This window comes from Argentina anserina, chromosome 6 (genome assembly GCF_933775445.1).
Source record: "Argentina anserina chromosome 6, drPotAnse1.1, whole genome shotgun sequence".
Taxonomy (NCBI): domain Eukaryota; kingdom Viridiplantae; phylum Streptophyta; class Magnoliopsida; order Rosales; family Rosaceae; genus Argentina; species Argentina anserina.
In genome coordinates this window covers 28,508,281-28,521,007 of record NC_065877.1, presented here as the reverse complement: position 1 = coordinate 28,521,007, position 12,727 = coordinate 28,508,281, and the positions used below count along the sequence as shown (strand labels likewise).

The window sequence follows — 12,727 nt, the reverse complement described above, 5'->3', positions numbered from 1 at the left end:
AAGAGCAGGAACCAGGACGAAAGTTTCACCTCCGAAGTTTCACACCAACAACAGAAATGCGAGAAACTTGAGCTCTTAGTATGTCATTTCTTATTATTTCACCGTTACAAACAATAATTCTACTCAAGTCAAACTTAAGACCCGTCACTTACCAAACAACTCTGTATCGCACCATCCACGTCATACCAACTGCCATATAGGATCACTACTGTCCTACCTGGACTCCTAGTTTTAACTTTTCAAAACAAAAAAAATAAAAACTTGTAATAAAAAAGGAGAAAAAACGTTGGCGGGGATGATCAGGCAAAGCCAAGTAAGGTCATAGAGTTGGAAATGGTCAGAGTTTGAATGAAAGAGAATGAAAGATACGATGGAGTACCGGTCGGAGATCGGAAAGCCGGTCATAGTTCTTATTTGCGGCACCTTAGTCTACTACCACTGCGCCCATCGCAACTCCAGCCTCGTCTCTCTCGTCTCCGACGTCCTCATCGTCCTCCTCTGCTCTCTCGCCATTCTCGGCCTTCTCTTCCGCCAAATGAACATCTCGTCAGTCTTTCCCATTCTGCCCTCCAATTTCATCGCTTTTCTTTCTGATTCTTGCGTTTGCTGACTTGGGCTTTTGGGGAATTAGGGGAATTTAGTTTAGGATTGTGCTGTGGTGTTGGGTGATTGGATGAATTGGGGTTTTCGGTTTGGTTGGCTTTGTGATTCTAGTTTGAAATGCTGTCGAGGATTTTTTTGGTTTTAGGAACATGGTTTGAAATTAGTGCAAAGTTTTTGTTTTTATTTTATTTTTATTGTGAAATGAAGTTTGGAAGTGGATATGGTTTTCAGTTACTTGGGTGTTGATTTGTGCTAATGATGGATGAAATGGGAACTTGTAGTTGCTGGGAATGTGTTAATGGCTGTGTTTTGAAAAAAAAGAAAAGAGAGTTCTTAGGCGAACTGGTGATGTTTGTGGTTTGTTTAAGTGATTGTGGTGATGTATAGGGTACCTGTGGATCCACTGGAGTGGCAGATTTCGCAGGACACTGCGAATAGCATTGTCGCCGGGATAGCTAATACTGTAGGAGCAGCGGAGTCTGTGTTGAGGGTTGCAGCCACAGGGCATGACAAGAGGTTGTTCTTTAAGGTAATATTTAATGAGTTTGGTAAAAATTTTGATTTGATATTAGGGTTTTGTGCAGTGTCTAAGCCCAAGTATGGTGGAAATTTTAACTTTCCAGTCATAGGGTAGATACAATTGCCAAGTATCAAGAATAGTGAATACATGTCTTGCGAATCATAAACATTTCTATCATCAGAACATATTTTGAGTTTGAAACTTTGAATGTAGTCAGGCTTGAATTTCTTCTCATTTTTAGCTGTATTGGTGTTGTTATGGGAGCAGATCTTTAACTGTGTTTGTTCGGCTTTCTCTGGTTCTTCTCCTGTATGGGAATAGCATTCCTCAATCTTAATGTCGGAAGAATTGGAAAATTTAAACTCCATTTTCTTTTCCTATTTATGTCAGAAAGCTACTGCTCTGGATCACTGGTGTGTGAATTTCTATGGGAATCCTGATCCAGTGTTTCCTTTTTCTTTTTTCATTCATTTGAAAAACCAAGTTCGTAGGATACGTATATGAGAACTGCATAGGAAGAACACGTTAGGGAAAAGGCACAAAAGATTAGAAAGCCAATGCCCACTAGGGCGTGTCTTGACAATGGGGACGGGCATACTTGATCTGACCTTCGTTTTTATTCATTAAAAACATGAAGGTGAGCAGGATATGTACATCACTACCCTAGAAGTTGGTTCAGTGAACGTCAAAGATAGTGCAAAGCTCATGCCAGGATCACTAGCCATGAGTTTCCAATGTGGGGCATCTGATCAGGTGTTTCTTCGATCATAGAATACATGCATGAGAACTACACTAGAATAACAAACTGTGTGTTTATTGGGAATTCACAAGAGGAAAGATAGACAGGTGCTGATTTGAGGGTTTGAGTGCAAAATATAGATATTGTATATGCAGTGAGTGCACAGAGACCTTTGAGAATTCCTTGATATGGTTTGTTAGCTATCATCATCTCTGTTCGATGCTCACTGATGCTGCTTATCTTTATTGTGATAGCCTGCTTCTGAGTAACTTTATTATTGCAAATGTAGTGCTTTCAGGCAGCTAACCACATAATTTATTGTGCAAATCTTCACCAGGTTTTAGTTAGTCTTTACGTGCTATCGGCTTTGGGACGGTTGATTTCAGGTCTTACAGTTGCATACGCTGGTACGTTGGGCACTTGAATCTTTTTCTCACTTACTGCTTCCTGAGTTTGGTCATTTAAGCTCAATCCAGTGAAACTCTTTTGTCAAATTCAATGGCATGTCTTCAGTTCTTCTCTTGTTGTTTTTGTGTTTGAATGTCTTGTAGTCATTGAAGAGAAGCTTGTTACTTGCATCTTTCCTGAAGTTAAGCTGTTGTCTTGACGTGCGTTGTTTATCTTTGCTCTAAGTATCACATATCTGACCATTTCTCTGCGGATACAGGGTTATGCTTATTCTGCATTTATATGTTTGCGGAGAGCTGTCCGTCAATCAGTTCATGTTCGGCTCGTTTTCTGGGGAGAAACAATGGCCTTGCTACTGAAGATACTGAAGAGCAGGATGATCCTATGTAGAGAATACTGATTCTTATAATCACCATGTAGAATCTTTGTATATCATTATGAGGCTGTAATGTTAGCTAATAGCTCTACTGTAATTACATTTTGAAGAACACATTGTTTTTATTGAATGGACCAATTCACAGTACTGAATTAATGATGGTCAATAACATCTGTTGTTTTAATTGAATACCAATCTTTATTGGAATGAAAATTGATTGCAAAAAGTACCGATTGGGAATGATGAAAAATGAAGTTTTGAAGACAGAAGTTTCTCAAAACTAGCGGAACTCAGATTTGATGATATGAATTCTTACTATCTTTCGAAGTCAAAATAAAGAAAAGCTTCATTTAAAGATCTCTAACTGTTGAATGAGCTAATTGACAATCATTAGTGGGATTACAAACACTAGTTATATATGTAACAAAACTAACCTTAGAACAAACAAGATCGAGAAAGATCAAAGACATCGATCAAAACATGGCATTCGGTATAGCTCGATCAAATTTCAAGTAGACATACATACGGCCAACCAAAGAATTATATACATTGAATTAGCCTTTACAATTACAAAACACATACAAGTGATACAACGATGACTTCATACTGCACCAGCCACTAGAGGAATTGCAGTAGGTTCTTGGCACACTCGACTTCTTGGAACCAATAATCCACGAGATGAGACTATCCGTATTGGCAAACTGTTGCACACAAAAGGGTGCTTCAAAAGCATATCAGCCGTGTACCTCTCCAAAGGGTCCAGTATGAAGCACTTCCCCATGAAATCCTTTGCCTCATTGCTTAGTGTATCAGGGATGTCTGGAATCTCAATCGGAACCCCAGAGCCATCTCTTAACTCGGTCACATCCCAGAACTCCACCCCAGTCAACATCTGCAGAACGGTGCAGCCTAATGCCCAAATATCCGCCGGCGGCTCCTGAATGCCGTGAAGTGATACTTCCGGAGACATATACAATTCAGTGCCACATATATAATCAGAACGATTCATCACACTGTACTTGTCAGCCTTCTTTGTCAGCCCCAAATCGCCGATTTTCGCCACATAAGAACCAAACCCAGTATCAAGAGGACCTTGACGCACAAGCAACACATTAGCAGGCTTGATGTCACAGTGCACAAAACCCTTTCCATGAATGTACTTGAGGCCCTTCAATAGTGACTCTGTATACCTCCTTACGTGCATCTCATGCAACCCGAAATTCTTGAGTCTCTGAATCCAATCCTCTACGGTTCCTCTTTGCGCAAGCTCCAAGAAAAGGTTGAACAACTCCTCACCTGCGACATCTTTAGTCACATCGCTGCCGTAAGTGTCGATGACAAAGGGACAGTTCTTGAACTTCTTGAGAAGTCGACTCTCTTTGACCAAGTCGGCACAATCCGAAACCCTAGCAGACTTCACGGCCATAACCGGAGGCATCTTGGAACCTGGTTTCACCGGACAAGCCAAGAAGACACGCCCGAACTGTCCTGCGCCGAGGAACCTTTGTCGAACCCAGCGTTTGGTCCGACCGGCAACTCCAGAATCAGGCTCCTCTATGTGGATTCTTTTCCTCTTCTTCTCCAGTTTGTCCATCCTTCCTTCTTTGATTATGCGATCGTACTCTTCCTCCAATTGAAAATGTACATGGGTTCTTGCTACAGTAGTATACCTAGGTGTGACTCCTTCTCCTGTACGGATTAGCAATATAGAAACCTTGAGTGTCTTCCATGTTGGGATTGGTTTATGGGACTGAAACCCTATTTTACTTGCCTTTTTCTTCAAGTCAAAATTTTATAACAATTTTTGTATATAAAGGAAAAAAAAACAAAGTGTGTTGACTAATGGTGACTAATTAAGTTTTATTCAAAACTTGCCTCAGACGTTACATAACTCAGAAGGAAATTTTCTGGGGTCACATACATTTCCCCCAAAAAAAAAAAGACACTAGTCAAAGAACATACTCTTACTTCCAAAATGCATGACTATATGTGAGATGTGAGGGTTTCGGCAATGGTATTATTGGTATATGTCGACCCAGATTGTTCTTAAACAGGCCCTGAAAACTGTAGTTTCTCCCTTTCTTGTCGTCATTTTTAGCTGCATATATAATCACTAACATGTTTATGGGAAGTGTCTCCAACACATGTAAGATCTATTTACGATCGATGTCTTTGAAGGAAGGATGTGTTTAGAAAGTAAGACTTCTAACAAGCAAATTTCGGTGTTGGGGTCGGAGTCATAGCCACCTCAGATTCATGGAGCTGGTTGCAATGCCAGTTGACAAGGCAATTACGACATTATTAAAGCTGGGGCTTGCCGTAGAACAACGTTGGGCAAATGATTCACATGAAACAACAAGGGTGACGATTGAATTGCAAACTCAAATATTTCATAGGCAACTAAAGTTTATTATTTTAGTGAAAGAAACATCATTATATTACAATTTACTAAATAATGGTTCATATAAGTGTCATCTAGTCTTGAGTTGTCGGGTGGGATTCATCGTCTTCATTTTGGGATCGAACTGTGTGGGATCGAACTTAACAAATACCCAAGAGAATCCATCGAAGAAATAATGCATAAAAATTACAGAAGCAAAAACAAAATTCCAACATTTTTGGATGATATTTAATAAATCGTCATTCATCAGTACAAAGTAATCTTATGCGTTACATGATTGGAGCTCAACTGAGGTCAAAACTGAGGCGCATGTCTTGGAAAACAAAGGAAACCAGCAGAGATATAAACTTTTTCTTCTAACCTCCCAGTCACAAACGGGAGCAAGATATCAATCTTAGGCCTGCATAAAATGGCCTCGACTTTCTCCACGTCTGGACTACACTAAAAGATGTGAGATAAGCATAAATTTGAATGTGGTCTATGTGAATCTTGCTTGAGCTTGTTATAAGGGATGTCTCTGAACGAGCAATATGTCTTTCCAAGCTTCATAAAACATCCAGGTGATGCCAGATGAAGGCATGACCTTTAAACAGCTTGCACCCCACCCTCTGTAGAGTCCCAATAAGCCTTCCTCCCGTATTACTTCTGAAAGTGCAGCCAACATATGGGGTGGGCACTTGCCCTGCATAGCTCCAACCATCAGCCGTTTCCTGGCCACCTCCAACGGAAAGCTGATTGTGCTAGCTGTGAAACCTTGACAAATTTTGTGAAAAGTGAAACCATTAGATGAACTGTACGAAAAGAAAAGAACTTCAATGTAAAAGCAACCGTCCCGGTTAATCATCTGGAGATTCTTAACTAACAGGATTCTTATTCAAATTCACTGCCGAACCGTGTGTTCGTGAACTCCAATAACCACACCGACAGACCAACCAAATAATAGAAGGATAGTATTTGTGATATTACCATCATTTCCAATATAGTTAAACCCATTTAAGTCATATAATACTAACTACAGTGCTAAGAATTATAAATGATTGTATCGGCTCTTTATTAAGACAATGTTCTCTCCGAACGAAAATGGTTTAATATCCTTTATGTTCATGTCTAGATTCTTTAACAAACACTCTGACAAAGGATTTATGACCCATTACTTGCCCGATAACATAAACCCCAAAGAAAATTTGAAGCGAAGAAGAGGAAACAATTCATATTCTATATGCAGAATAGTTTATATGACCAATGGAAAGTTTCTCACCTGCCATAGCTCCAACCAGTAACATCTCTGGACGACTTAGAGACTCTTTTTTCTTTGTTAGGCAGTAGGATTTCTTTATTTTCTCGTACATGAAATAATAGCATGTACTGTAGGGAAGCATCCCAATCAATGTAGGTGACAGACCCGAATAGCATGAACCAATACCACCTTCCTTATAAATCTTACAGATTGCAACACCTATACTGGGATATGCCTCAGGACAGACAGTCAATCGGTCCTGTTATAAGAAATTAAAGGATTGAAAATACAAGAGGAATGAGTTTACAATTCATCACTGAGTTGATAGCAGAAATGTAACAAATAAGTAAACATGGATACATCCCATGAGAACAAACAGAATTCAAAGCAGAAAGAAGTGAAACAAAGAAGAAGAAGACACCACAAACGACATACATGTAATGTGCATTTAAAGTAACAGAAAGAAGAAAAGGATATATAATAAGATTGGGACAAAATGTCTTTCCTTGTATCCACCCAGAAAAAGAGAAGAAAATTTTCTACATAACACAATTTCTACTTAAACTGTTAATAATATTGGAAGTAGAATTGGGTTACTAATGTAACCATCACAAATGTACCTTCAAAACTTCAAGGGGATGACACACAAGTGTGCTAGCGATTCCAGCAGCAGCACCAGCCACAGCAACAGGAGAAATCCAGGAAATAGAGAAGTCCAAGCTTACAGGGCCAATTTGCACCTTTGGACCTTCAGTCTGCTTCCACTTCTCCTGTGCCGACGTCATTGCTCGTTTAACAAACTCAAACGTTCCAAACTCAATTGCCTGAGTAGGGACTATGCGGATCATATTGACTGCATTTCCAGCCCACAACCCTTGCCAACCCTGCTTCTCAATGACCTCTAAGAAACTGCCCGAGATGTTTCTAGATCCAACACCAACTATCATTCGAGTCCTGCACATATCAAATATACATAAGACAGTCACACATGGCAAAGGTATCTGTAAGGCAGTACATAATACAGAACTGTATGAATGTGTTCAACCTACTATCAATGAACCCTCTTCAGTTTCAATCCTATACAGCAGAATGATACCCAATACACTGACAATATACTTCTAAGGTAGGCAGTTGTGAAATTCTTATTAAAAAAAAAGCATTTCATTTAAGTTTGGTGCATATTTGTTCAACTGGACTAAGTGGACTAATGAGTTTGGTAATGGTACTATGTCTCTGCTCAGAAAGATTGTTCTTGTAAACCTCTCTCAGCACTTTTAGCTCTCAATCTGTTTGCTGAATCTCAACTTTAGTTTCTAGATAGTGAGGGGATTTGGGATGTTGCTTGTTGCCTTGTCCTGGGTTGTTGTTCATGTTATGGATTTTGCTTCTTACTCCTACAGTCCCATCGCCCCAAACAAGGTTCAATCCCGGAGCAGTCTCATACGGTAGGAGTTCCACAATTAACTGAGTACCAGACAACCCTTTAAGTCACTATGGTTAAACTAAAACTGCTAAGAAACAATCACTAAGGATCACCGTCTTCCTGATCAGAACTTCCTAGAGATTAAGTTATGGTAGAAATGAGAAATTGGAGATTCTGTTACAAATTCAAGAGAATAAGTTTTTGACGAAATCACTAAAAGTGTGTAATTTCAGAGAGATGTTCTACTGAATTTCAAATAAATGAAAAAAAGTAATCAAGTTTGGAAGATCATCTACGGTCAAGAAGGTGTTTGCAGCTGGTACAGGGCATGTCTGCAATTCCTAACATTAACTTAAGTACTAAGATAGTGCATAGAAACATACACAATCAATACATATATACAATACATTCAGAAGACTTAAAACACATAAATATCACATTCTCAAAACCTGACAACATTATATAGATATATTTGGAATGACTCGTGTAACCAACACATATAAACTAGACTGATAAAAAAAATGATATGAAGCCATGATGCAGAAGCAATTACCAACATTTGAGCTTAAATTGTCAGCTACAGAAAAAAAAAAACTATATAACTCCAATGGTTATTGCAGTCCAAAAGTTGTTGCAACTGTTAAATTTTTTTTTTTGAAAGGGAATTGCAACTGTTAATAAGCTTAAGAAGTTGCACTGACCATTGTTCATAGGTACTTATGAACCTGATCACTTTTTTTAAGTATGGGAATTTAACATATGACATAATTAGTGAATCAAAAACAGTAAGTAATGCAAAACCTTACCTGATGGTCTCAAGAGGAGCAAGAACAGCTTTGGTCATCGCCCCTGCTAATGCCCCACTAAGGAATTCTCCAACTTCTCTTGTCCCCAAGAACCCCTAAATCACATAAAGGGATCAGCTTTATGACACCAGACATAAAAAATAGAACGAGCAGTTAATTTCTCTATTGTTCCTCCAATTTCCCAGAAATTCAAACAGCAATTGAATATATAGAACACAACTTTATGTGATGCCCCATTTACAGACAGGCAGAGGGAATCAAAAGCAGAGCTCTATACAATCTATCCATTTCACAGAAACCAACATGCCAACCATTAAACACAAGAACAATTAAAGATTGAGGCTTTTGGAAATACATACTTTGATGGGTTGGGAGAGGTCAGGGAATTGAAAGTTGAGCTGAAATGGAGATGGGTGGGGCTCCTTATTACCAAGCTGCTCAATGTCTTTGGGAATAATGGCCACACTGGAGTACATGTCCCCAAATACCCCACTGTACTTGTTCTCCTTCTTCATGGACTGTGATTCAAATGCCATGCTTTTCCAGGTTAGTATCAATATAACAAACAACACCCCTCTAAAGAACAAATATTTAATAATCAAAGATTCAAAATTCAAGAGGAATATGCAGCTCTTTATATCCTTATATTCTCATTGCATATATATATAAAAGCTGGGTATGTAAGATACAAGTAGAGAGAGAGAGAGATGCCTGAGAGAGGGAGAGGGAGTGGGGTTTTGGGGACATTGATATTGAGAGAGATATTTAGGGGTGTTTGGTGTTTTCCTGCCTTCAGTTTTGACCCTTGTTCTTGTTCTTCTTCTTCACCTCTTGTTGAGTTTTCAAACGTTCTTCTTCTTCTTCTTCTTCTTCTTCTTCCTAGGGTTGAGTTGGGTTCAGTCTTTGGGTTTGGTTCGATGACCGCACCTCCCCACTTGGCCACGGTTCAGTCCTAGAGAGACCCACCACTGGAATAGAGGGAAGGAAATAAATTGATGAAATAAGTTCTCCGACTTTTGGATGAAAACTATGTCGTCGGTGATAAGGAGCCAATGTATAGTAGAATACGTTACCAATGTCTTTGGTACACACACTAAATACGTTACCTTTGTTTTTGTTTTTTGTATTGCAATGGTTAGCTTATTATACCATTTTCGGTCTAGTGACATAATTTCACATTTGTAAGTGAAATCATTAGGTCACGACAAGATTAGTTTTAAGTTATAACATATAAGTTGTCAATCCGATCTTAAGAAAAACTATTACACTCGCCATTGTCATTATAGCTGTTCATTATCGACTAGCAGTTGGTGTCTATCGACAGTTGACATGATCATTCTACCCTCTCTCAATCCCCCTTTGTGCACTTATGTTGTGACAGCGCGTTTTTTTTCTTCTAAAAATTAATGTGTTATTTGAAACTCTAGCTCTTTGACACATGCTACACGTAATGTCGGTTCAAACCTGTGTTCTTTCAGATTAAGAATCAAGGTTGAGGATGAGCCTTTTTGATCTTCAGGAACACACAAGGAGATATTTCAAAATTGTTTACTTGGAAGTGTACTAGACCAAAATTTTAACAGATACCTGGACTTTTTGAGGTCACACTCGGCTGCCCGAAACCAGTGCTTTACAAGATACTTCCGTAAATATAATGTTGGGGACCATGCAAAAGACGTCTAGACAAAATTGAAAGTGAACCTTCAAAATCATGAATTATTTGCTATCAACCATAAGCTCGATCCTTCCCACTCGTACGAATTCTTTCTTTTGAAAATTAGTAAAAGCTCATTCATTAAAGCAAGAATATTAGAAACTAGAAAAACAAAAGCAATAGTACAGTATTAGCAAAACCAATGATTCAGACAGCAATGATGTCCAAGTCATCTTGCTATATAGAGTATACTTGCTACAACCCCCTATCAAATTGAAATACGCGATGGTAATTGATCGAGACGATAAACTCTTAACAGTAAGCAGGGAGAGGTTAGGGTTAGGGTTAGACCGAGGTCTCATGCATCTGCAAAACCTGTTATATAGTGAAGAATCGAAGCTGCATGTTTTCATAGCTGTACGTAATATGTACTACATAATTTGGAGGACAGACCGGTTGATGTTAGCCGTAAGTGGTGCTAATATTGGAGGAGTCACAGCAGCTTGGGAAGTACGTGTAGTAGGATCATGAAGCCTACAGTTTCACCAAAAACATGAAGATTCATGGGGAAGATGATTGATGAATCGATTGACGAGGAGAAACGGAGTGAAGATGCAGCAAGTTGGTGTTCCCTAGTTTAATTAGTTTCAAATTTACTGCAAATTATAGTCTTTGGGGTTGATTGAAGCGTCAAGATCGAAGTGATATATATATATATATATATAGCCATTCAAATGAGGGATCATTTTTTTTTGTTAAAAAAAAATAGTTCATTCAACAACTTTTTTATTACATTTTTACATCTCTACCGTTCAATTTTTAGAGTTTAATCTAATGTATAGATCAGCTATGTAAAATTTCAGTTAAAATGGTGATTGTTAAGATATTAAATTTAGTAAAAACAATGGACGCACCAAATCTGTTAAACCGGAATCGTTCATATTTATAAGTTTAAATTCAAGTTTTGAATGTCTTAAACACCTCCATTTTGGCTGAAATTGTACATATGTGATCTACACATTAGATTTTAAAACTTGAACGGTGGAGATGTGAAAATGTAATTGATTTTTTGGTGAATAAGCTATTCCTTAAAAAAAATCCTCATTGGAATGAACATATATATATATATATATATATATATATATATATATATATATGTTGTGCGCAGCTGCTTAGCTACTCCTGCTTACTGGGCGATGGTTGGGATCAGCTTGGACAAACTCCAAATGCAAAGAAGGCTAAGTAAGAGGTTGGCCTTTTGGAGTTTTGATTGGTTCAGTGGCAGATCCAGGATAAAAATGTCGCATGGGCTAATTTCAGAAACATATCTAGGATTTTATGGGGTGGATTACAATTTTGGCATTCGGACAAATTTTTTTTTTCAGGTTTACAATATGGATTGTATGAAGTTCATATAATTAAAAATAAATTAAACCTAAATATTCCTACCATTCTCTATAATCTTAAGTTCTTAACTAATCTAGATGAACAAAAAATACTCAATTTCTCATTCGGCCATTCTCTAACATACCATCAAATTTCCAATTATTTCAAATCGATAGTTTAACTAACAAACTCATATACCAACACTAATTCCTTACAATCTTAACAAACTCAAATAGGCAAATAAAATACTCAATATCTGATTATAATCTATTCAGCTATTTAGTAAGACAATAGCAAGACTAACACATTAACACCCAATTTCATATAACCATATTCCAAATTTCCAATAAGATATGTTGAATCAACAAAGTGAAACAAACTCATATACCCAACAAATTTCAGAATCTAATCATTCCATAATAAGTATCTAATGATTCTAATCAGTATCTGATTCAATTTTAAAATAACTTAGAATAGAACTGTAGAATAGCTAAAGGTTATACAACAGAATGATAAAAGTGTACATGAGAGCAGAGAGACTCCGTACAATCGATTGGTTTAATTTTTTTTAAATAGAGAGTTGGGTTTTTTTTCTTGGCTGAAATCCCACCTGGACTGTAGCTCAATCAAGCCTAGACTGGATCCGCCCCCGCGGAATATATAATGTAATATCAGATTTAAACTAGTCAGATGAAGTCCATGTTTCCAAGAGAAACATGCACGCGTACATAGCCCAGACCTATAACTCACTAACCTGATGGCCAACCAAAGATGCATGCAATCAACCAACTTATAATCTAACATGGTTTTAACTATCGAGTGTTAAGTGTCATAACTACAAAAGGTTAAGCGCGTTGCAGATGAGAATAACAAAATATAAGCAAGGTTTCAAAAGATTGACGTAGGCATAACTGTTGTAATTTACTATCTTCAACTTATGACAACATACAAATTTCCATAATTTAGTGGTCTTTGTTACATTTTGAAGTCAATTTCTTTTATTGACTTTTTTTGTACACATACAATCTAGTGTCTTCATACAATGGAGTGCTTCATAGTAGAATTTTTCCTCATATACCATGCACCGTGACCTCTGGACATCTCTTTTCAACACTTCCTGTAATTCCAGAAGAAAATGAAGAGGCCATCTCAGCTAGTTCAGCCAGATCAACAA

At 37.8% G+C, this 12,727-nt stretch overlaps 3 protein-coding genes across 3 annotated transcripts; 1 reads left to right on the top strand and 2 right to left on the bottom strand.

The window, feature by feature from the left end:
- Positions 1-290: 290 nt before the first annotated feature.
- On the top strand, positions 291-2,802 carry LOC126799240 (reticulon-like protein B23). Its single transcript, XM_050526402.1, has 4 exons — positions 291-546; positions 991-1,132; positions 2,200-2,269; positions 2,530-2,802. Exons 1-4 carry the CDS (start codon positions 359-361, stop codon positions 2,658-2,660), a joined length of 531 nt encoding a protein of 176 aa, XP_050382359.1. The 5' UTR covers positions 291-358; the 3' UTR covers positions 2,661-2,802.
- Positions 2,803-3,247: 445 nt separating this feature from the next.
- LOC126797219 (mitogen-activated protein kinase kinase kinase 20-like) lies at positions 3,248-4,240 on the bottom strand. The gene has a single exon (XM_050523884.1). The coding sequence runs from the start codon at positions 4,238-4,240 to the stop codon at positions 3,248-3,250; it is 993 nt and encodes a 330-aa protein (XP_050379841.1).
- A 1,012-nt stretch (positions 4,241-5,252) lies between these two features.
- LOC126799156 (probable mitochondrial adenine nucleotide transporter BTL1) lies at positions 5,253-9,377 on the bottom strand. The gene is made up of 6 exons (XM_050526286.1): positions 9,225-9,377; positions 8,873-9,031; positions 8,514-8,608; positions 6,905-7,238; positions 6,306-6,543; positions 5,253-5,800 (listed from the first exon to the last, which is right to left on the bottom strand). The coding sequence occupies exons 1-6, from the start codon at positions 9,258-9,260 to the stop codon at positions 5,550-5,552; spliced, it is 1,113 nt and encodes a 370-aa protein (XP_050382243.1). The 5' UTR covers positions 9,261-9,377; the 3' UTR covers positions 5,253-5,549.
- Positions 9,378-12,727: the final 3,350 nt, after the last annotated feature.

What these genes read in the sequence shown, in the direction of transcription:
- LOC126797219 (XM_050523884.1), bottom strand. Translation starts at nt 4,240, where the DNA reads ATGGACAAACTGGAGAAGAAGAGGAAAAGAATCCACATAGAGGAGCCT.
- LOC126799156 (XM_050526286.1), bottom strand. Translation starts at nt 9,260, where the DNA reads ATGTCCCCAAAACCCCACTCCCTCTCCCTCTCTCAG. An exon ending in ACTCCCTCTCCCTCTCTCAG is followed by an intron (nt 9,032 to 9,224) that starts GCATCTCTCTCT and finishes TTTGAATCACAG; the next exon opens with TCCATGAAGAAGGAGAACAA. An exon ending in GCTCCTCTTGAGACCATCAG is followed by an intron (nt 7,239 to 8,513) that starts GTAAGGTTTTGC and finishes TGATATGTGCAG; the next exon opens with GACTCGAATGATAGTTGGTG.
- LOC126799240 (XM_050526402.1), top strand. Translation starts at nt 359, where the DNA reads ATGAAAGATACGATGGAGTACCGGTCGGAGATCGGAAAGCCGGTCATA. An exon ending in ACAAGAGGTTGTTCTTTAAG is followed by an intron (nt 1,133 to 2,199) that starts GTAATATTTAAT and finishes AATCTTCACCAG; the next exon opens with GTTTTAGTTAGTCTTTACGT. An exon ending in TCTTACAGTTGCATACGCTG is followed by an intron (nt 2,270 to 2,529) that starts GTACGTTGGGCA and finishes CTGCGGATACAG; the next exon opens with GGTTATGCTTATTCTGCATT.